The sequence below is a fragment of the Lycium barbarum genome, chromosome 12 (assembly GCF_019175385.1).
Source record: "Lycium barbarum isolate Lr01 chromosome 12, ASM1917538v2, whole genome shotgun sequence".
NCBI classification, from domain to species: domain Eukaryota; kingdom Viridiplantae; phylum Streptophyta; class Magnoliopsida; order Solanales; family Solanaceae; genus Lycium; species Lycium barbarum.
The window spans coordinates 36,309,797-36,331,869 of record NC_083348.1 but is presented as its reverse complement, the minus strand read 5'-3'; the positions used below and the strand labels follow the sequence as shown (position 1 = coordinate 36,331,869).

Here is a 22,073-nt window from a genome sequence, read left to right as displayed (position 1 = left end):
CTCCCCCGGCATTGTCCCTGAGTGGGCAATCTCTCATATAATGGCCCTGCTGGCCGCAGGTAAAGCAAGCACCCGTGGCATGACGACACTCCCCCTCCTGGTGGTGTCTCCTACAGTGAGGACATCGGGGTAGGGGTGGCCTTAACTGGCTGGATCCTCTGTCCATCTGTAAGCCTGAAGCCCTAGAGCTCTGGCCTGCCCTTGAATACTCTGCACCATTCGGGGAACTGTGGGGGTGTGCTCGGTGCTGGTTGGGGAGGATATCTGCTCTGCTGCTGCTGAGGCTGCCTGCCTCGCGATTCCCCAGAATATCTCGCGGATCTGGACCTCTTGGGCGGACCCCTGTCATAATCCCTGTCAGGCTGACGCCCTCGGTATCGGTCCTCCATACTCTGGGCGTGGGCCTGTATACAGGCAATGTTCATCCCTGTCTGGGCCGCCATCACCGTACAGCTGTCAACCAAATAATCATCCAGCCCTATCACATACCGGTGCATCCAGTCAGTCATATCAGCGACATAAGCGGGCGCATATCTGGCCAGCGAATCAAACTCCAGACTGTACTCCCTGACACTCCTGCCCCTCTGTCTCAATAGCAGGAATCTGTCTACTCTAGCCCGCCTCACCTCCGGAGGTAGAAAATGGGCCAGGAAGGCCTCTGTAAACTCTCCCCATACGGCTGGAGGGGTACCCTCGCCTCTGGATAGCATCCAAGACTCGTACCAATTAGCCGCTACATCGTGCAACCGGTATGACGACAACTCAACCGACTCTATCTCGGAGGCACTAATCAATCGCAGGGTACGCTGCATTTGTCGGAAGAACTCCTGAGGGTCTTCTGCGGGCTTTGACCCGGAAAACTCTGGTGGGCGACAAAGCAGAAAATCACGGGCCCTCTGACTATCGCGCCTGTCTACACGATCATTACCTGCTCCATGTCTGTAAACCTGCCCCGCTACCAATTGAGTCAATAACTGGACTGCCTCTCGCAGGGTCCCATCATCCGCCCCTGGCTGGGGGGCTGGAGGTACAGGTACTGGTGCCGCGGGAGCTGGCGGTGGAGCCGCCCCCTGTGCTGCAGCTGTGGCTGCTCCAAATCCCTCCGATACTGGTGGCGTAGCAGAACTGGCCGTCGAAGGCACAACATCTGGCTCAATCTGGGCACGAGCCCTAGTAGTCACCTGAGCTCGGCTGGTCTCACCTGCCGCTGTAGACTTGCCCTTCTGGGCGGCTGTGGCCTTCTTCGGAAGCATCGCTGAAAATATAACAATTCGTCAGGGAAGAACCATCCTGATAACACAGCTCTATCGCACGATCTAGGACCAGAAGGAAAGATAACACCCTAAATGCCCTGTAGCCTCCTGTTTATAGATGTGGTGCACAACACACCGATAAACAAGACTCTACTAGACACGGTCTGTAGACAATCCGAGGACGAACCGCTCTGATACCACTTCTATTACGACCCATCCCCGTAGGCCGTGACTAGTGCCCGAACTGGGCACCCCTACGCGCTCATTTACCAGATTCAGCATACAGACGACTCGTATATAAATGAATATCAGACGTGGCTCCACACTGGTGCCTACAACCATATATACTGCATAGAAGCCGGCAAGGCTATCATACTATACATAACGTACCAAAGCATACATGCATGCGGCCGATGGGGCTGCCACGGCGGATGGGCCGCCCAAACACAATTCACACAACGCGTCCAAACAAAACTGTACATTACCCACGTCTATGTCTACAGACCTCTAACACGGAACAACAGAATCAAATGGCGGGACAGGGCCCCGTCGTACCTTGAATAAACATAAACATATACATCGGAAGAGTATGTACCCAAAACGTCGGCTCCGGAACAAAGGGAGCACTTCGAACCGCAAAAGGAAAATCCTACGCCAATGGGTCACCAAAACGTGAATCTGTACCTGCGGGCATGAAACGCAGCCCCCGAAGAAAGGGGGTCAGTACAAAAGATGTACTGAGTATGCAAAGCATGAAGTACAAAAAACGAAGACATAACCGACGTAAAATGTACAGAAGGTGAGCACAATAGCCAGAATACCAAAGTGTTGCATCTGACGTACAAATCATACATAAAAGGTTCCAGAAGACAAATACGGCAATCAAAATGCCAAAATACTTTGCTTTCCTTTGAAAAACATTTCCGTCTCATACACACAGAAAATCAAACACACAATTACCGCGGCCAAAAGTCCAGCGGTCACTATCACACATACCGCGACCAAGTGTCCAGCGGTTAGCATCCCAAACCCGACATACTGCGGTCAGGGGTCCAGCGGTCAATGTCGCAGATACCGCGGTCAGGGGTCCAGCGGTCAACATCACATAGTGCGGCATACCGCGGTCAGGGGTCCAGCGGTCAATGTCGCACACACCGCGGTCAGGGGTCCAGCGGTCAATATCACATAGTGCGCACAATAATATAAATGTCAACTTTATTACTTTCCAAACATAAATCACACATGCCAGAATCATGCATCACACAAGAATCGTATATCAGGAAAAATACAGAAGGTAAGTAACTTATCCAGAATATCAGAATAATTACTTTTATATCATACAAGAATAGCTCAAGTGAGACAAACGAAGGAAGTTTCGGAACTTGTGGGCTCACCTCGGGTCAAGTCGAGGTGGCGGATATAAATTACAAACATTGGAATTTATGGAGTCATCCATGAAGGTTTCAAAGCGAGCCGATCACGTCTGTACGGGTTATGGATGTTTGAACAGTTTTCCAACAAAACTTAAGGACTATAATTCAATTGTGCTGAATGAATAGTACCAAAATTCAGACTCGCTTTTCTATGAGCAGAATAACCTACGAGGCTCAAATCCGAATCTAGTACACCTAGGACATGCCAAGAGAAGAAAAGGGGTAGCTTTACATACCTTAGTTGCGCCTTACGCTCGCTCAAATTCAATTCCCGTTTCGCCCAAAATCTACAATTGGTCATAGTTGCCAAATGTAAGTTTCAAGCTTTTAGAATTTCAATCTTAACTTCATATTGTCTACCGAAATTTCGGCAGTATTTCCCCTATAAATTCAACGTCCCCGAGAGTTATCTCGGCCCAAAATATCAACAACAACAATCCAACAATACCAACAACATCAATAATCATCACAAAATACATTATAATGTAAATAGTCTTCTTTTCTACATAGTTCAACAACTTCCATCCCAACTTCACACTATCAAACTAATGTCAACGTTTTCATGTTTATTCACTAATTCAAGGCCATTCAAATACAATTCAAAAACATTTCACATTATTCTACAAAATATGCCAAAGTTCCACCAAACCATAATCCACCCAAAACCTCCCATTTTCAACATAAATGTTCACAACACATTTTTATCCTCCAATTTCACTTACAACAATCATCATTTACATCCTACAACTTCATTTTCTCAATTACATAATTTATAATAAAATCGCATACTTTCCGACAACAACTTAACAACAATTTTCTCATGCCAACTTGAATTAAAATTCTTCCACTTGCATCACAAGACTACAACAACACAGTTGGCATACTAAACAATTTAATTCATGTTCCTCCTCCACTTGATGCACACGGCCAACATACACACATCCACAACACACAAAATCTTCATACTTTTCATTCATCTCTACATACTATAACATATATATATGTCTTCCATAGTATAAAATGATAAAATTCTTACCTTTTCTCAATTCTTCCACTTGCCGCAAAAGGTAGTTTCTTCCCAAAATAATTATATCATCTTGAAGAGAATCTTGAACTTAGTAGGAATACAAGGAAATTATAATTCTTGAATCAAAGTTGAAGGCTTGGAATTTTTTTAATTTTTTTTCTCTCCTTTTTCTCCTTTGGCCGTGCCTCTCCTTTCTCCTCTCTTCTTTGATTTTTCTTGAATGTTCTAAAGGATGAACATTGATATACTTATCCTCTTATTTAATTAGTCACATGGAATAAATCCCATGGACTTGGGCTTGGCCATGGCCGGCCACCCCATTAATTTGGGCCTCAATTTTTCTCTTATTTTTTGAGCCCAATTCATTAAAGACCATAATTTGTAATTCCCGAAACCAATCTCCGAAATTCCAATTTTTGCCCTTGACCTTCCCCGATGTCTTCACGGCAATATTTTTCATGGACAGCATGGACATATTAACTAAAATCAAAATATTGCCTCATGACATACAAGTCGCAATTATTTCAAAATTTCCGAGTATGCGAAAACACGGGATATAACAGGATTCTTACAATTTCTTTCCCCAAATTTCTGTTTAAAAATTAGGGTTAGCTATGGAAGAAACAAGATTGGATTTGAATAAGTTTTGTATGGACAATGAAGATTCGATGTTGAACGTCGAGGTGCAATGCAATCATGGTCTCTTACTCCCATTGAAGACTTCCTGGTCCGACAACAATCCTGGAAGAAGATATTGGTCTTGCCCCTACTATGGTTCGAAGAAGTGTAAAGTTTTTCGATGGACGGATCTTTCCAAAGTTGATGAAAGATCGAAATACATTATTCCATAGTTGCTGATCAAAATGAAGGAGATGGACGAATAATTAGCTTCAAAGGAGAAGAAAATTAAGGAGATGGAAGAAGAATATGGAAGTTCCGAAATTTCCGAGATGTTGAAGGATATTGAGATAGCAGAACAATTTGCCTCAAGTGATAAGAAAATGAAGGAGATGGAAGAACAGTCAAGTGTGATCAATCTGCCCGAAATTGAAAATTCAAAAGAGATAAAAGCGAAAAAGAAGGGGATCAACAACTTTAGCTTTAATATGATTTTCACATTTTGCATCTTGATTTGTTTTGCTTGTTGGATCAATTGGTTAATGCGAGGATATGCAAAGACTTGTCATGACCAATTGCCATAGTGGTTCTTGCATGCTTAAAGTTGAATGCTTTAGTTTGTGCTTAATGTAAGGTAGGAAGTGCTTGGAAAAATGTCTTTTGTGTTTTGGTTAATATAAGTTAGGAAGTGGTTTGTAGTTTTCTTTTGTTTTGTGGTTAATGTAAGTTGGAAGTTGATGAATGAAATCCATTTTATTTAGAAAGCAAAGGTGTTCAATATACACATGTGCACCAATATAAACCTTACTTAAATTGAAAACACATATACCTAATCTAATCTATCTCTATGATCTCCTGCTTTTTATTAACAAGGAAGGATATGTGGTCATTAACAGCGTCACAGGCCTTGAAACACAATACATCTCTTTTCCTCAATCTGTTAGCATCGATAAATTCTTTCCAGCCTTGATAGAGGCGCGCATGTGCACTAACTTTGTATTTCATATTGTACGCACCTCTTTCAAAAATTATAACAGCTTCATGGTCAGTGTTTGGGAGAAATTCCAAAATGTTAGTTGGAAGGATATGCAAAAATACATGTTATTACTAAAACTAAAAAAAAACAATTGAACATAAAAAATAAATTAGATGATGAAATTAACACTTACGAAATCATCAATTTCGACATATGATTTGGTCAATTGTTTTTTCAAAATATGCTACCATTTTTTAATTAAGGCTCATGTTAGAGGCTGCCTAGAATGGTATTTGATACTATTAGAGTGTGAGTGAGAGGTAGATTGGAAGACCTATATGATTTGTGAATGCGAGTTGTGAGTGAAAGCCTATATTTATAATGTGTTTTGCATTAAATTACCAACTAGTTACCCCCAACTACCTTAGCTCTTATTGACCACCTTTAAATCTGTTCAAATGCTTGACCGCATTTAGTGACCACCATTAAATTCGTTCAAATGCTTGACCACATTACCATTACCATAAACTGCACATTTTGGACATTAAACATGTGCACCAACATAAGTTCATACAAAAAGAAACAGAACTTCATAATAGAAATAGACCTTAGTATATATAAACCAGTGCACCAATATAAGTTTGTACAAAAGTAGTGCATCACATTCATGATGATGCAACATTCAAGTGCAGTAGCATAATGTCACAAAACAAGCATCTTAAGCCATAGCCACATTTAAACCACAACTACTTTAGTTTGTTTATCAAAAAACTGCCAAAACTGCCAACTACATTAGCTTGTTCTAGCAACTACCGACATATTAACACTACTTTCATGGATCCTTTGTTTGCGAGTTCTAGGTTGCTGTCACTTTTTTCCTTTTCTTTACCCTCATCTCTTCAAGCTGGCTTGATGTCATTGATGCTTTACCCTTCCACCTCACTCCAGTCCTCATATTGGTGACTGGTTGAAGAAAATGACAGTAAGTCCTCAAGTAAGTCCCCTTTCTGTGGCAGCTATCAACAAAGTCAATAGGTTCATACTTCTTATATAATATGGCAGCAAGGTCATGTGGACATGGTATTCCCTTGAGCATCCAGGCCCTATAGCTGCAAGTTCTATTTCTCAAATCAACAGTATGTTGATATGGCCCATCACTAATTTCAAACCCTCTCTCGCCATTGAAATCAATATTACATTCCATTGACTTCTTTATGTTGATTTCTAGTACCCTCAGTGCCATTAGAGATATATTGGTTAACCATGTATTTGGAAATTAACTCAACTGACCTTATTCTAGTCATTACCTTCACTCTAATCTCTTCAAGCATAGTGATAATGGTTTTATGATTTGGTCCTAATATCCAAGCATTAAAGCTCTCAGACATATGATTGTCCACACTATCACACTTAATGTTAGTTCTAAAGTACAGTTTACACCAAGTTTCAGGTGGGTAGTACCGTAAATCTGCAATAATATCTTTACCAAGCTGGGCAGTACCAAGCTATTTCATTTTTTCCAGATTTATCTTTATCTCTCCCTCAAAGGTGCTTTTTGCACACTTCCAGAATTGGTTCCTTCTTTGAAGACCTCTCCATTCTTTTGCCTAATTGGCTAGGATGTGTCTTGAACACATCCTTTGCGAATAGCAATTGGGAGGTCAAGGTTTTCCAGAGGATCAGATGGAGGGGGATCTGATGACAAAGGAGCGGGTGCAGGGCATGTATCATCAGTCTCTCGTCTTCTCGAATAAACTTGAACAATTGACGCTCTTGCTAGAGTAGGTGCTGAAGGCACAACAGTCGGTGCTCAATAGAGTAACTAGGAGATGGAAGAATAACATCATCTGGTTATTTTCCACAGCACGAGTAACCTGATAAACTAACCACTCATCTTCCTCCCCCTGACTTGTAGAACTGGGAGGTGCATAGAAGAATGGTGTAGTGTATGAAAATACCACATCATTTGACACCAAATATTTGCCAAGTTCAATAGAATAACATCGATACCCCTTCTGAAGACGAGAATAACCCAAGAAAACACACTTCAATGCCTTAGGGTCCAACTTGGTTACAGATGGTCAAACATGTCAAACATAACACGTGCTAAAAAATACCTTTGGTTCCACCGAAAATAGTAACTTTTTTGGAAAAAGAACACTGTAGGGCATATTACCAACAAGCATAGTCGATGGCATGCGATTAATCAGAAAACAAGCCGTAGAAACTGCATCGGCCCAAAACTGTTTAGGAACCTTCATTTGAAACAAAAGTGCCCGAGCTGTCTCAAGTAAATGCCTATTCTTTCTCTCAGCAACTCCATTTTGAGAAGGTGTATCAACACAGGATGACTAATGGAGAATACCGTGTTGTCTCATGTAGGACTGAAACGACTCTGACATGTATTCTTTGGCATTATCATTCCTCAAAGTACGGATCGTAGCATTGAATTGAGTTTTGACTTCAGCATAAAAGTGAGTAAACACTTCAGAATGATTTCTCATAAAATAAATCAAAGTCATTCGAGAGAAATAATCCACAAAAGTGAAAAAATACTTATGTCCAGTTTTGGAAACGACAGGACGTGGTCCCCAAACATCAGAACGAATTAGCTCAAAAGCTGACTCAACCCGTTTATGAACCCTTGGACCTAACGTGTTGCGATGATGTTTTGCAAATTGACATGATTTACAGTCCAAAGAAGAAATACTTTGAAACTGAGGACAAAGTTTCTTCAACATAGGCAAAGAAGGATGTCCCAATCAACAATATGCTTCAAATGGAGACACAAAACCTGAGTAGGCAGCAACTCGAGGCTCATATTCATCAAGGATATACAAACGATCAAATACATGTCCTTTACTAATAACTTTATGCGTCGTAAGATCACGAAACAAACAAAAATCAGGAAAGAACGAAATATAACACTTAAGGTCTCTGGTAAGTTTACTCACAGAAATCAAATTAAACGCCAACTTCGGTAGACGTAATACCGATGACAGAGTAATGGACGAGGTTGTTTCAACAGTCCGGATCCCACAATATTATAGGTTGAGCCATCAGCTACCTTCACAGGAGAAAGTGTTTTGTGTGACTGAAAGCTAGAAAATACATTAGGATTACCGGTCATGTGATCTGTGGTACCCGAATCAATGACCCACTTATTTGAAGAGGAGACAAGGCATGCTTTACTTGACTCGGCAAGAGTAGTAACTGAAATAGATTTCTTAAGTAATTTTTGATATTCAGAAAATTTTGCAAACTTATCCGCCGAAACCAAAATCATTTTATCAGAAGATGGACTTGCCATTTTTTAAGAAAAAAAACTAACAAAACCGGTAATAACAAAATGAATTAACAGAGAAATCAACAATGCTCTGCCAAAAATACCCAACAAATCTTTTGACCTAGAAAAAGATAAAAAATTCAACTTTGTCTTACCCAACCAAAATAAGTGATTTCACTAACAATAGAGAACCAGCAAATACCAAACAAAATAGATTTCAAAATCAGTACAGAAGCAACCAGCGAATCAGATCTGACCCAGCCAAAATCGAAGTAATTTCACCAACAGTAGAAAACCAGCAGGTACCAACAAGACAGACTTCAAAATCAACGGAAAAACCACCAGCTAAACAGATATATAGCCAGAGAAAATCTCAGCCAAATAAGTCACAAATCAATCTCAACAGCAATCTCAACAACGGATGAACAAGGTCCAAAAATTATCTAGTATCCAGAAAATCAAGTGTTGAGCCAAACAAACAGATCTGACCAGCCTTATTCAGAACTGTAACTGCAGAAGCAAAAAAAAAATGAACAGATAAGTTGGAACAGACACACCTGAAATTCGAGAACAGCCTCCAAACAAGGTCTGAGGGATAGAAGAACACCAGAATCAAGCTGGAAATGACGAGACGGAGCCGAAAATATAATCCCCAAATGATTCCGCTGGTGCGTGACGGATAGGTGGAAAGTACAGCCGGTGCGTAAAGGGCCTATAGGCTCTGATACCATATAATCGAATTGAAGTTAAGTTGTTATCTTATTCCAATAGATAAGCAAAGTATAAATACGTACATCACAGTGCTAACTAAGGAAAGAAATAAAAAGGATTCCTACAAATCTTTCCTACATATCTCTACAAATCTGCTCCTTAACTATGGCTATGTACATTACTAACAATGAGTCTATATACATTCTGTAACAAGTTTCAAGTAGATCACCATGTTATTATACATAAGACAATGTGGAGAACAAGTAACAATCAAATTTCCATTTCTTTAACAGGGAATGTGGAGAACAAGTAACAATCAAATTTCCATTTCTTTAACAGGGTCCTGGAATTGTTTACAGGCATTACAATATTTCCAAGTTCTTTTCTACCTTTTGATATACAACATAAACATATATAAGAATATACTATTTAACAGCTACATGCTCCATCTTAATTACATTGCCAGAGACTCGAACGCATGGAAATTCTTGAATTTGCGCGCATCATTCTTGTACAGGCCATGCTAATCTTCGTTGTATCATTCCAATTTCATTGGATGCCCCCAAAGGGACCATGACTATTCTTCAAAATCAAGTGGTCAAAACATCTGGGATAGCAGGGGAAGGGTTTCCTACTATTTTACCCCCAAGATTTGGAAAACATTCAAAGTCAGGTAAGGAACCTACTTTGCCATCAGCATCCACTTTTATGGGATACTTGAGAAGATGCCCATTCAATTCAATGAAATTATCAACTGTGTATCTTTTCCAGTTATCTTCAGCAACCTCATTCACCCTCCTTACACATTCTATTGCTTCTGGTTCTTGGAAACAATCTTCTAACATTCCAAGGTGCTCGGCCCACAGAGACATTCTATATCCATAGACCTGGAGATCAAGACGAGATGAAAAAGAAATGATTCACTAAAGCATCAGTTTTGCTCAACTTCTTCTCAAAACTGTGGATGTAGTAACTGAACTTTTGAGTTCTAGCATTATAGTAGTGCTTCCTTCTTCTTTTTAATAAATTGACATATCATTACAACTTGGGCTATTTGAACAAATAGTTATCTGGAGAAAAATGAACACAAATTAAAAGGATGAAAAATAGAAAATCCGCTGTAAATGACTTTATGATAAATGAGTTCATTGCCCTAGTTTTAAAATGAAAGACATAGTATCTGCTTTTGAATTTGCACGTAATTTTCCAACTAAACTAAATCCGTTGGTCCTTTCCTTCCCATGTCTATAACATGTCATCTAAAGACCAACTTTTCTCTCTAACTTCAAAGTATAAATTTAGAAAATAAAGAATTTTTGCAAGAGAAATTTTCAAACATTATTCGAACCTGTCCCCCTGGATGTTGCTGCTTCTTTCTCCAGGAGTGATGCGGCTGATAGGCACCCATAGCTATCTCGGTGTCCTTCGACCCAGCTAAAGATCGTTGATTTATGTTGGCAGAACCCAGTACGACATATTCATCATCTACTATCATTCCTTTAGCATGCACATATATCATGAAACGCTGAAATTTAAACGAATCCGAGACCTGGTTGCATGGCAAAGTTGAAAATCATGCGTTAGAAATATTTGCCAAGCTTAATTGAATCAAACACATCAACACATGATCTGCCAATATTTGTTGAATTTCGCAGATGCTTGTTATGTGAAATGGAGGTTGAAGGTTCAAATCACCTGTTTTTTAATTATAAAGTTACCAGACAATTATTCAACCTGCATTTTACCATCTTTGAGCAAAAGTGGACTATGCAAAGGACAGCTGGGAACTACTTCGATGCTTGGTATAGAAGAGGTATAAGGCTCTAAAATAAAGGGAAACTAAACCAGCATGCATTCTTTGGGTTATGTGGAGGGGAAGGAACAAAATATATTTTGAAGACAAAATTATAACAGTACTTAGCATCAAATACAAATATAACAACAATGTCTCAATCCCAACAAGTTGAGGTCCGCTATATAAATCCCCACTGGCCATGACACTCTATTTAAACTCATCTCAAACCAATATTTAGTGTCAAATACAAATGTTTATTATTAGCTTCTTGGTTTAGGGTTGTCAATGCATATGAAGCAAATAAACTACTAGAGTTGCTTGGTTCCTTACATGAATAGCCAGTAATTGAGTTTTTGCACCTCTATGTATTCCACAGCGCTCAGCACCACTTTAGAGTTGTTTTTGCATTAATCGATCTTATTTTTACTTATTTCATAATAAACATTTAGAACACCATGATAGTGATGACAGTTTATGTCAAGAAAATAGGTTGCTGCGTAGTGTTTGGGCTTAACATTAATTGCACCCTTAGGGCCAACATTTTCATTGGTACTAGTACTCACTGCTCTTAACAAGGACTTGAATCAAAGCACGTAGGGATATCTCTTATTAGAAAATGGTTGAAACACACCATTACCACCAAAAAGGGGGAAACGAAAACAACACTCCCTACGGTATGATAAATGGGCATGTTGCTCTGTCATAGGAATAGAATGAAAACTTAGAATGGAGAAGCAAACACTTAGGAGTCTGTAGAAGTTCAGCAATATTTTTCATTTGAGGCTTCAAAGAGTAAGGAAATTCCTTATTAATTTTAAGGATTATGTGACAATTCCGTTGACAACCTTGAAGAGCTTGAGACAATTATACTATGAGGGCAGCGGCTGAGATGGATTGTATATATGACACATCCTGGTCTAACAGCATGTATTTAATTTGGCGAAAATACAGAGCGCGTGGATTAATACAAAAGGAAGTCATATGAAAGGAAGATAGGTAAAGAAATCTAATGCCTTTATGAAGAAGACATTTTATCTATATACTCTCCCCTTTCAGATATACTAAGGGCTCAAGATATAATCTACCAGCTTAGATTATAAAGTGATAAGATTCATAGAGACACCAGCAAGACAACAAGCTATATCTATGAATGAAGAGCACACAGTTTTCAATCTCATGATGACCTTCAACTTCACTGCAAGTGCATATGGTGTTTATATGCTAACTTAATATAGACTACACAAATTCAAATGGACATTACCTTATCATCATCACTAGAAAATTGAGCATTCGCTTCACGATTTCCAAGGCAGTAAAAATTTAAATAATCTAGTGGATGTGAGTCTAAAAGCTGCATTGACTTGAGCTCCCTTGCAATAACTTGATACATCATCTGCATTGTCTGGCTCTATTGAAAGCACACAAAAATCTCAATAAAGCACATCTGATGGATTCTGGCGTCCGATCATATCCTTTTTATAACATAACATACTAAATCATCAAAATTACATAGAAAAATAAGCACAAGCTTGAGATAACATGAAATATTTAGTAAAAAGTGGCGCTCGTTTTCAAAATTCTCCTCATTCATTCTGCCAGGTTCCTCAAATACACAAGATTTTCCCATGTATTTCCCAACGTATTTAAGAGATAAAGTATCAATTCATAAGGATGAGAATTTTAGAAACTGGACAGCTATTTCCATTCCCATTTATGCTACTCCGCATGATAACTGGTGCAATTATGATATTCAGATACCCAAACAGCTGCCATCTTTGTTATTCCAAAACAGCCCTTGATCTTAGCTCCCCACCGTGCACGGTGTATCACATAATTAATGTTAGATGAAACCACATTTATGAAATCGAATATACAGGTCATGATGTTTCAGGAAATAGATTACCTGCCAGTATAGAATTTCTTGCATAGTAGTTGACTTGGGATCCCCCTCGGGCCACATGGGCAAAACAACGTATACACAAAACCGTTCCTTGGATCTAATTTTACTAGCAATTTTCAGTGCTAACTCCATTGGTACCAGATGATCAGCTCCTGAAAAAATAACAATAAAGGAACATGAATTGAGTGTGGTAAAAAAGAAGAACCAATGCTCGTAAGTTGAAGTAGATCAAGAAATTTTGATCAGCTGAACTGATCACTGGACAATCCTATTATACTTGTATGTGCTATATAAGATACTACTTTCAGGAAGAAATAGAAGACTATCAAGAGTATCTGTAAATGAAACACTTGAAGAAACTAAACTGGAGGACACATAATTTTGAAACTTTTTTCTTTTTTCTTTTTCTAGGTTTAGGAAGTATAAAACATAGAAAGGACACATCTTATCTGTATGATGGCCACATAAAATATGATAGTTAGAGTACATCTAACTTTACCATCTGGATTTACCTATTAGTCGAATGCATTAAAATTGCAAATGTAAATTGGACCAACAATATCCCTTGCGAATATAAAACCCAAGCCAAATTTCTAAGTTGAGAATCATATCTTTTATTTATTTATTTATTTATTTGGGGTTACACATGTATTCTACATTTATATTTGATAAAACAGCAACAGAATATAAATTTACCTGCATCTTTGTATGATGGCCAAGCGTATGATGAGCCAAGAAAATACTGATTTTCAATATATATGAAATGCTGAGCAGATCTTATTGCCTGGATGTATGCTGCCTCAATGCTTTTGTCTACTACCAGATCTTTTGAACTGATAAGGTTCTGTGAAGGCATAATGCACAGAAATTGTGAATAGTGATTGGCAACCAGGTAAATTTTCTGCCAAATGCTCCAGATACAATATACCTACTTTTGCAGAACTATGAAAAGATTATGATAAAAAGCCATGTTTTCTATACCTGTTCCTCAGCAACGCCAATACTCTTGGGAAAACCTTGCACTGAACCTGAATCAATGGAACGAAAGATCTGCAGATGAGAAATGATGATGAGGTTAAAAGCAATTCAGCGAATTCTGTACAACAATTTGCGTGACAAAGAAACATTACCTGCACATGCCAATTTTCAGGGTGATCTTCCCTAGATACATATAGTTCGGGATCATCCTCTGGAATCTCAGTCCTTTCTTTGAAAACAGCAAAAGCAGGGCTGAGTATCCATGAGATACGCTCAATTTTTAGCATTGCATCATCATTCCAACGGGACATTGTTTTCTTAAGAAAAGAGAATTCCCGCCACTTTGTTGCTCTCCTCCATCGCTGAGCAAAATTTATAAGTACATCATATGCAGCAGGTCCATCAATTCTACAGTGCAAATCATGCCATGGTTCCCTCGGGGCCTTCGTCCCTGGCTAGTATATGTGGTACAAATAAATGAAAATTATAAAAATATAATCAACTAGAGAGCCATGATCAAAAGAGATAGAACGAAAATGTCACGGTAGAAAAGACAAAGAAAATCACATAAACATGTGGCTGACAATAATCATATGATGAATCTGCAGGGTTTCACCATCTTTGGTTCAAATCAAACTTAACAATCCTTATTCTAAGTAACTTGGGGACTTCTAGATAACCTTATTCATGACTGACAATAGAATGTTCAATGTTTAATGAAATAAATAGAATGTTCAATGTTTAATGAAATAAATCATAGTCCTTGGACATGCCTGACAATGTAAACTAATATTACTCAACATATTAAACTTTCATAAAGTGCTTGAGAAATTTAAGTCAAATAGCATTGAAGTATGTCAATGAATTACTGAATATAGAGTAATACACTAGAAAAATTCTTATTTCATTGTTTATGAATTAAACTAATTTATGTTTCTTATATTTTTTGTTTATTATAGTCCAAAACCTATTCTTATCTCATTATTAATGTATGAAACTAACTCCATGTTTGCATTAGTGTTTTTGTCTAAATTAAGGCAGATAACAAATACTATACAACAAGCAGTCTACTAAGTTTAACGCCCAAACTAAGTTACATCAACATTGAAGCAAATAAATCATAATGCTGTTAAAATATCAAGTAGGAACATACAAACGTATACCTGAACACTCAAATTCCGGGGACATGAGTGTCAGTTCAGATTTAAAGCTTTTGTATCTTTTCTGTTTCCTTTTAATCACATAGCCACCTAGTTTCTATTAGCGTTAGTATCTTTTTTCTTACTCTTCATCTAAATGTGACCACTTTCCCATGATACATGGCATGAAAAATGAGAGACTGACGGCTAAATAGTTCGGACAACAGTAGCTTGTAGGTAAAATCTTTATTTTGGCTCCAACTAGTTCAGACACTTCAAATCGTAAGCGGATACAAAGACATTATTCTTGTGGTATTTCAGAATACAGTTAGATTAGAGATTTATTTTCAAAGCAACTGTGTTTCCTAAATAGAGAACTGCACCAGAATGTATGTATCTATAAACATATATAGAAATTATATCTGAAATTTTCATAAAATAGAATGATAAGTAATTAACAGGATGCCCTAAAGCATAGTTGCTTCAGGCCTCCAAGCATAAAAATAGCTCCTAATGCTTTACTAGAACTACTCTCCCAAGCTACATTTCCCCACTTGTCATGTGAAATAAAAAATAGACCTTTTTTAATTGCGAATTCCATACGGAAACAGAGTTAAATCTAGTGAAATTCACAAGACAGGAACCTTTTCATGCGTCAGCTCCAGAAAGGAAGGAACTCTGGGTCAATTGGTTACCAGGATTAGAAAAATAATCACAGATAAAGTTTGGGATTATTTATCCTGTTTGGTTGAAGTTGTTCCCACTTCCCAGTATAAGCAATACCAGAATTATTCTATACCAAAACTAGTATTATTTTATACCGAATTTAACCTGGGATTCTAATACCGGGATTACCAATCCTTGGATAGAACAGAAAGACCAAAATACTTTTAAAATAGCGGTAAAATTTTAAAGAAAACGTTACCCAGCTTTAACCCAAATATATGTGTCTTGTTATACACCGTATATGCCAGTTTCAACAGAATGAAACAAATATTCATCAAAAGAGGTTTAGGCACCAATTATTAATCCCAGGATTACAACCCTTGCATTATAATGCCGGCATAACTTTTTGGTGAACCAAACTACTCCTAAACTTGGGGAACTTCTGAGCAAATGTTTTACAGCAATTATAGAAGTTAAGGATATTCTTTACAGCTCAAACTATTCACACAGGCTTCACAACTTGAACACTTTGAACTACAGGTTGCCCTTTGCTTGCTGACATTTTCAGCCACATGGAAAATAACATCTACTAAACTACCACAAGCATTAACAGATGGGTTAAACTTCATATGCTGGAAACAGACTTTTGGATACTTTATAAGGGTATATAGCTTAACAGAGAACCCTCAAAACCATTCTTTTCACATGACTTGGTCTCCACTAGTTATCTGCTGCAGCCCATGTAGTCCAACTAGAATAAAGTATACTAGACATTTCTCCAACTAGCTGATATCTACTAGCAGATTTCCACAAGTCTATTTCGGTGCCTGCTGACTGTACTTGTAACTTCTTATTGCTAAATTCGGATAACAGTCAGCATAAATGTTTCAGCAATAGAAACTACAGTAATTTGGATAACTCTTAGCAAAATGCTTCTTGTAAGAAATTGTCAATATAATGCAAGAAACAATTTCTTAATTTGCTGGGAACAAGGCTATTGATCATCTGCATTTGTGAGGCTGACTCTACCTTACTAACCTACAAAATTCTTGAAAGTTTTTTCTTGACAAGGTCTTTCTTGTAATTATCAAGCATAAAATGTAGGAACCACACCAAATCAAAGATTACAGGTATCAGAATTATCAAAGAAGTATTTGGAACAACAAAGTACTTACAGGAAAATTAGGCTGATGACAATCATCTTTAAATACAGTGTCAAGATCACGGAATAAGCGATGTTCAGGTGTATCATAGCGACCATCACAGAGATCAAGACCTCCTAAGAAGGCTGTAATCTTTCTATTATTACCAGGAGCCTGTGTATCTACAAGAATGCACTTTTGGTGATGCGTGAACATGGTTCCAACAACCTGGAAGAAACAAGTAAATATGCAAACTATCAACAAAGGGGAGATAAAGGCCAAAGAGCAAGAAAGTGGTTTGTGTCAAAGCCACCGTAGATTTCTAATAGGGAATAATCATGCCTTTTTTTTTTTAAAAAAAGGAATAGGGAATATTCATGCTATCATTAGATATGCACAATAACAAAATTTAGCTTCACTCAACCCAGCAAAGCCTGAGGTATTATGTTTTATAAGAAATACGTTTCTACAGTCCATTAATTCAGGACATATTCACCATCAACAACGAAAAAAGAATGCATCATTGCAATCTTTTCTTGCTGAACTTTTTGACCTCTTCTTTCATTTCTCTAACAAACTTATGTGAGCAGTTTCTATTATATTGAATTGGGTCTCGACAGGAACTATTGAAAGGAGGTTGCAGGGACAATAACATCATAGTCACGTGGGTAGAAGTTAACACTCAAAGTTCTTAGAATATCTTAGACTGGCAAACTGGTGGATGGTTAAAAAGTTAACCTGTTGCTTCATCATGTTAAGCTTGCTGCTACTTTAAACTTGACAAACTGCTAAGATAAGGAAGTTAATTACCTGTTGCTTCATAATGCTGAGCTTACTGCTAGCGTAACGTGGTGACAAAACACAAATCACAGATGAATGCTTAAAGAACTTTTTGGTCTCCTCATCGTGAGTTCCCATTAATCCTTCCTGCAACAAATGCCGTCCCAAATTATTGTAAGGGGTGCTATACAGCAAAAACTACAACTGATGGCATGCATCATCTTGAAAAGCAAAGACAAAAGCAATTGGTGCCTCGCGATACAGATTAACTGTACATTGAGCTCAGTTAGTCAAATAATAGACGTTATCCAGCTCATATCTAACTGCATGGAAAGATTTCCATTCACAATCACGGGAATAACTTTGTCTCAATATTAGCTGAAATGTTTTCAAAGAAACTGAATGTACAATAATTTCTATACGCCTTTTATAAATCTGCACCCCTGGGAGAGCGATAAACCTGTAGGATATTATTAACCAAAGAGGTTCGGCTTTGCACTATAGTTAGCTCAGGACCAATCAAGAATCCCCAAGGAATTCCAAGAATTCTTGTTACCAACCCTCAACCCTCTTTTCTAGATTCATGGATATTGAATCACTCGAACGCACTTTTAAGACCTGTTGACCTATTTTACTTTTGGAACACCCTATGTTATATCCAGAGGCGGACCCAGGATTTTAAAATGGTGGGGGCACTTTTATCTTAACATAAAGGGATAATATTGTGTCGGACCGGTCACTAATAGCGTAGCAATGACGAAAATACAAGTAGATAGGTCAAATATGTGTAATAAATAAAATTCAACACAGTGAAGCAAATGAAAGAGATAGTTCAGTGGCTAAGGCTGTGCAACATGTGGTGACAGTGCAGGTTTGAATATGGGGATTTAACGCTTAGGGATGATTTGGTATGATGGATAAGTAAAAATAGTGATGGGATAAAAATTTAGTACCACCTTATCCTTTGTTTGGTTACTAATCGTGGGATAAGTTATTCCACGATTAAAAATCGTGCTGGGATAACTTATACCCATCAGAGGGTGGAATAGTAATCCAGGGATAAAACAGTGAAATTGACTAAAATAGCCCTGAGGTTCTCAAAACCCTTTTTCTACTACATAAGATGGAGGGTATTTTTGTAAACAAATAATTTTTTCTTAAAAGTATAACTTATCCCAACATAATTAATCTCATCATAACTTGTGTTCAAACCAAATGACCCCTTATTGTTTTCCTAAAAATAGGATTAAAAAAATAATTAAAAGTGACATTCGGGTTCGATCTAGGGTGACATCTAAGGGAAGCAGGAGTTGCACCAACGTGCCCCAAAGATACTTTCGTTTGTTAGAGTGTACAATTAAATATATACTAATTTCTCAAGTTATATACACATATATATACATAATTTTTTCCGAAGGGTGGGAGTGCACGTGCACTCCAACACTTCCATGTAGGTCTGCCTCTGGTTATATCACCAGATCTCGATTTTCCATATATAAAGGTAACTAATGTATCTTCTTCGTAAAGGGTTCCCCATAATGGTCATAAACAGTTGCTCCGAGGGTGGTCAAATAAGGCTTAGCAGATCGTAGCACTATCGAGTCAACTGGAACAAATATAGCTTGACCTGCAGGCCTTGAGGCGAAGGAAGCCGTAATTGCCTTAAAAAAGCATACGAGCAGTACGCAAAACATTCGTATACCTGTATAGGAAATTCTGGAGTACTACATAGTCATTGGAGTTTAAGCAAAGAAATGAAGAATTTTAAAAATAACAGCAGCTAGCAAGAGTTAAGTACTAATGTTGTATTTGGAGTTTAAGATATAGAAATGAAAAATATTTATACTATAAAATAACAGCAACTAGCTAAAGTTAAATGCTGCTAGCTAGATTATACTAGCCATGAAGTCTTAATAAGAAAAGTTAGTCACGTGCTGCTACTATCTAAACACCTTCTTTAATACAGTAAACAAGAATAAAGTAAGCATAGAAGCCACACAATAATACACTTTATGCAAAAGAAACCACATGGAATGGAGTATAAAGAAATCAGAAAGTATTTCAACAGTACATACCGTGTTAACGAAGAACTTATCATGAGAAGTTTTATCATCCCAAATTAACAACAGAACTCTTACACCTTCTTGGGACTTGTATTTAAGCAACTCACCAAGTGTCAAATCACCACCACGTGGCAATGGCCTTGTGGGTTCTCTAATTAATTTAATCTTATGAAAAACAGACCACCCAACAATATAAATCAAGTGATGAGCCTCTGAAATAGCATAACATATATCTTCCCAACATTTATTGTGTTCAAAATCTGTTCCATTTTCCAATTTAATCTCCGGGAACTTCACATCATTGCTTACATGAGCATCTTGGTATAGTTTCACTGAACTCCCTTTTCTCACTGGAAAATATGAATTTCTCACACCTGAAGTAAACAATAATTCAAAATTGATTAAAATTTGATATTTTAATTCATGTTTAGTTAGTATTTATAATCAAATTTACATAGGAATAGATTTTTCTGTTTTGACTTAAAGTAGATTTGTTTATTATAAATATGGTGCTATTAGCTATTTTCATAACCAGAGATAGCGTTGAAATTGTAGAGAGCATTCAAAGATTTACCCTCTATCGCAATGCATGTGGCATAGTTTGAATTTCGAGAACCAAACAGTTTAAAGTACGGATGTCGATAGTCAAAAGTTTAATTTTAATCGTGAATTCGAAATAAAATTTATATATTTAAAAATTACGTAAAAAGTACTATAAGTCTCACTGATTAATAATTTAAAAGATTTAGTAAAAGATATATGAAAAAGTTAGAGTAAAAAAAGACTTCGTTTCTATTTCGAAATCTGAAACGTGGCACATAAATTCGGAGGGAGAGAGTATGAATAACATATTTTGCACCAAATACCTAAATGCTGAGGATCAGAAGCAATCCCACGTTTGTATAATGGGTTTCTATCATAAGGAAAAAACTTCATTTTAAACCGAAGAGCCGTATCAGGTTTAGCGGGTTTCCCGGAAGACCCGATAATGGGAAACCAACCGGATATATCTTCACCGGTGGCGATAGTCTCTGCTGGAATCTTGACTTTACCCATAATTTCTGCCCCGAAAAGATCATCATCCTTAACCCGAAACTCCAAAAAGGACATAGGATGAGCTAATGGGATCTTAAAGTGCTCATCCCAAAATGGGTACTGCGAGTTGGATATGACACGAGTACGTGCTAGAGCGGTTTGTGGAGCTGAAACTGTCACATATGGATCACTCGTATTGATTTTCCGGTGGTGAGGTTTATTATTCGGGTTGTGATCTGAATGATGTTGTTCATGAGGGGTGCCACAGATGCCACCGAAGGTGAAGCAACTGCTAAGACGACCGGATGTTATGTCGAAGTTGGGTAAATGACGGGCTTCAATAATGTGGAGGTCTAAATCTCCATGTAATATGATTTTTTTCGGTTCAGACATTGTTAGTATATCATTTGTGGTTATAATATGCAAGAGAATTTGCTATTTATAGGATGAAGATGATGTTAGTAGGAGTGGAAATTAAGAAGAAAGGGATATTCTTGGTGTGGGATAATGTTATGAAGAAGAAATTGGAAGTATGGGATAATGGCACGTTAGGGTGACAGTGACGGTTTGCTGATATTTTACGACTTCGATCGAGCTGGTCGTGCATGGAGGGCAACGTTGCTGATCTTGAGTGGTGAGGCAGCAATATTAGAGACAGATTTTAACCATACACACACACACGTTAAATTCGTAGTCATAATACTATTAGGCCACGTTTGGTAGCCGGTTAGAGTTATGTAAGTATAACTAATAATAAAAATTAGAGTTATGTAAGTATTACTAATAATAAAAATTAGTTATGAGGGAATATATTATTTTATACAGGGATTAATTATGCATGTTTTAGTTATTCATGTATTAACTATTCCACATTCTATGCTGCATAAAATAATACAAGATTTTCTTATAACTTATACATGTATTAGTTATGTGGGTCTCTAAATTGCAAATCAAACACTATTAATTTTATATACGAATAACTTACCTCCTAACCAACTACCAAACGTGTTACTTCCTCTGTCCCAATTTATGTGACACTTTTTGTTTTTCGAGATACAAACTATGTAAACTTTGATTAATATTTTATAATGTATTTTTCATCACATTAACATGAGAATAATCGCAACTTATGGTACTTTTCATATAGTTTTTGAATAACCAAATTTTAATTTTAAAATTAAGTTGATCTAATCCAATTTAACTTCAAAGATTAGTCAAATTGAACCTGAGGAAGCGAAAAATGCCACATAGATGTGACAGAGGGGAGCATT

At 37.5% G+C, this 22,073-nt stretch overlaps 1 protein-coding gene and 1 non-coding gene across 2 annotated transcripts; both read right to left on the bottom strand.

Moving 5' to 3' along the window:
• Nucleotides 1-9,607: 9,607 nt before the first annotated feature.
• Nucleotides 9,608-21,393, bottom strand: LOC132623294 (phospholipase D delta-like). The gene is made up of 11 exons (XM_060338029.1): nt 20,634-21,393; nt 19,780-20,141; nt 17,735-17,851; nt 16,958-17,152; nt 14,130-14,432; nt 13,981-14,049; nt 13,696-13,843; nt 13,003-13,151; nt 12,361-12,507; nt 10,653-10,853; nt 9,608-10,191 (listed from the first exon to the last, which is right to left on the bottom strand). Exons 1-11 carry the CDS (start codon nt 21,193-21,195, stop codon nt 9,895-9,897), a joined length of 2,550 nt encoding a protein of 849 aa, XP_060194012.1. The 5' UTR covers nt 21,196-21,393; the 3' UTR covers nt 9,608-9,894.
• Nucleotides 9,777-9,876, bottom strand: LOC132625293 (U6 spliceosomal RNA). The gene has a single exon (XR_009576731.1). It is a non-coding gene; the product is annotated as a U6 spliceosomal RNA (small nuclear RNA).
• Nucleotides 21,394-22,073: the final 680 nt, after the last annotated feature.

What these genes read in the sequence shown, in the direction of transcription:
- LOC132623294 (XM_060338029.1), bottom strand. Translation starts at nt 21,195, where the DNA reads ATGTCTGAACCGAAAAAAATCATATTACATGGAGATTTAGACCTCCAC. An exon ending in TTCTGATCCTCAGCATTTAG is followed by an intron (nt 20,142 to 20,633) that starts GTATTTGGTGCA and finishes TGTTTACTTCAG; the next exon opens with GTGTGAGAAATTCATATTTT. An exon ending in TCAGCATTATGAAGCAACAG is followed by an intron (nt 17,153 to 17,734) that starts GTAATTAACTTC and finishes TGTTTCTTCCAG; the next exon opens with GTTGTTGGAACCATGTTCAC.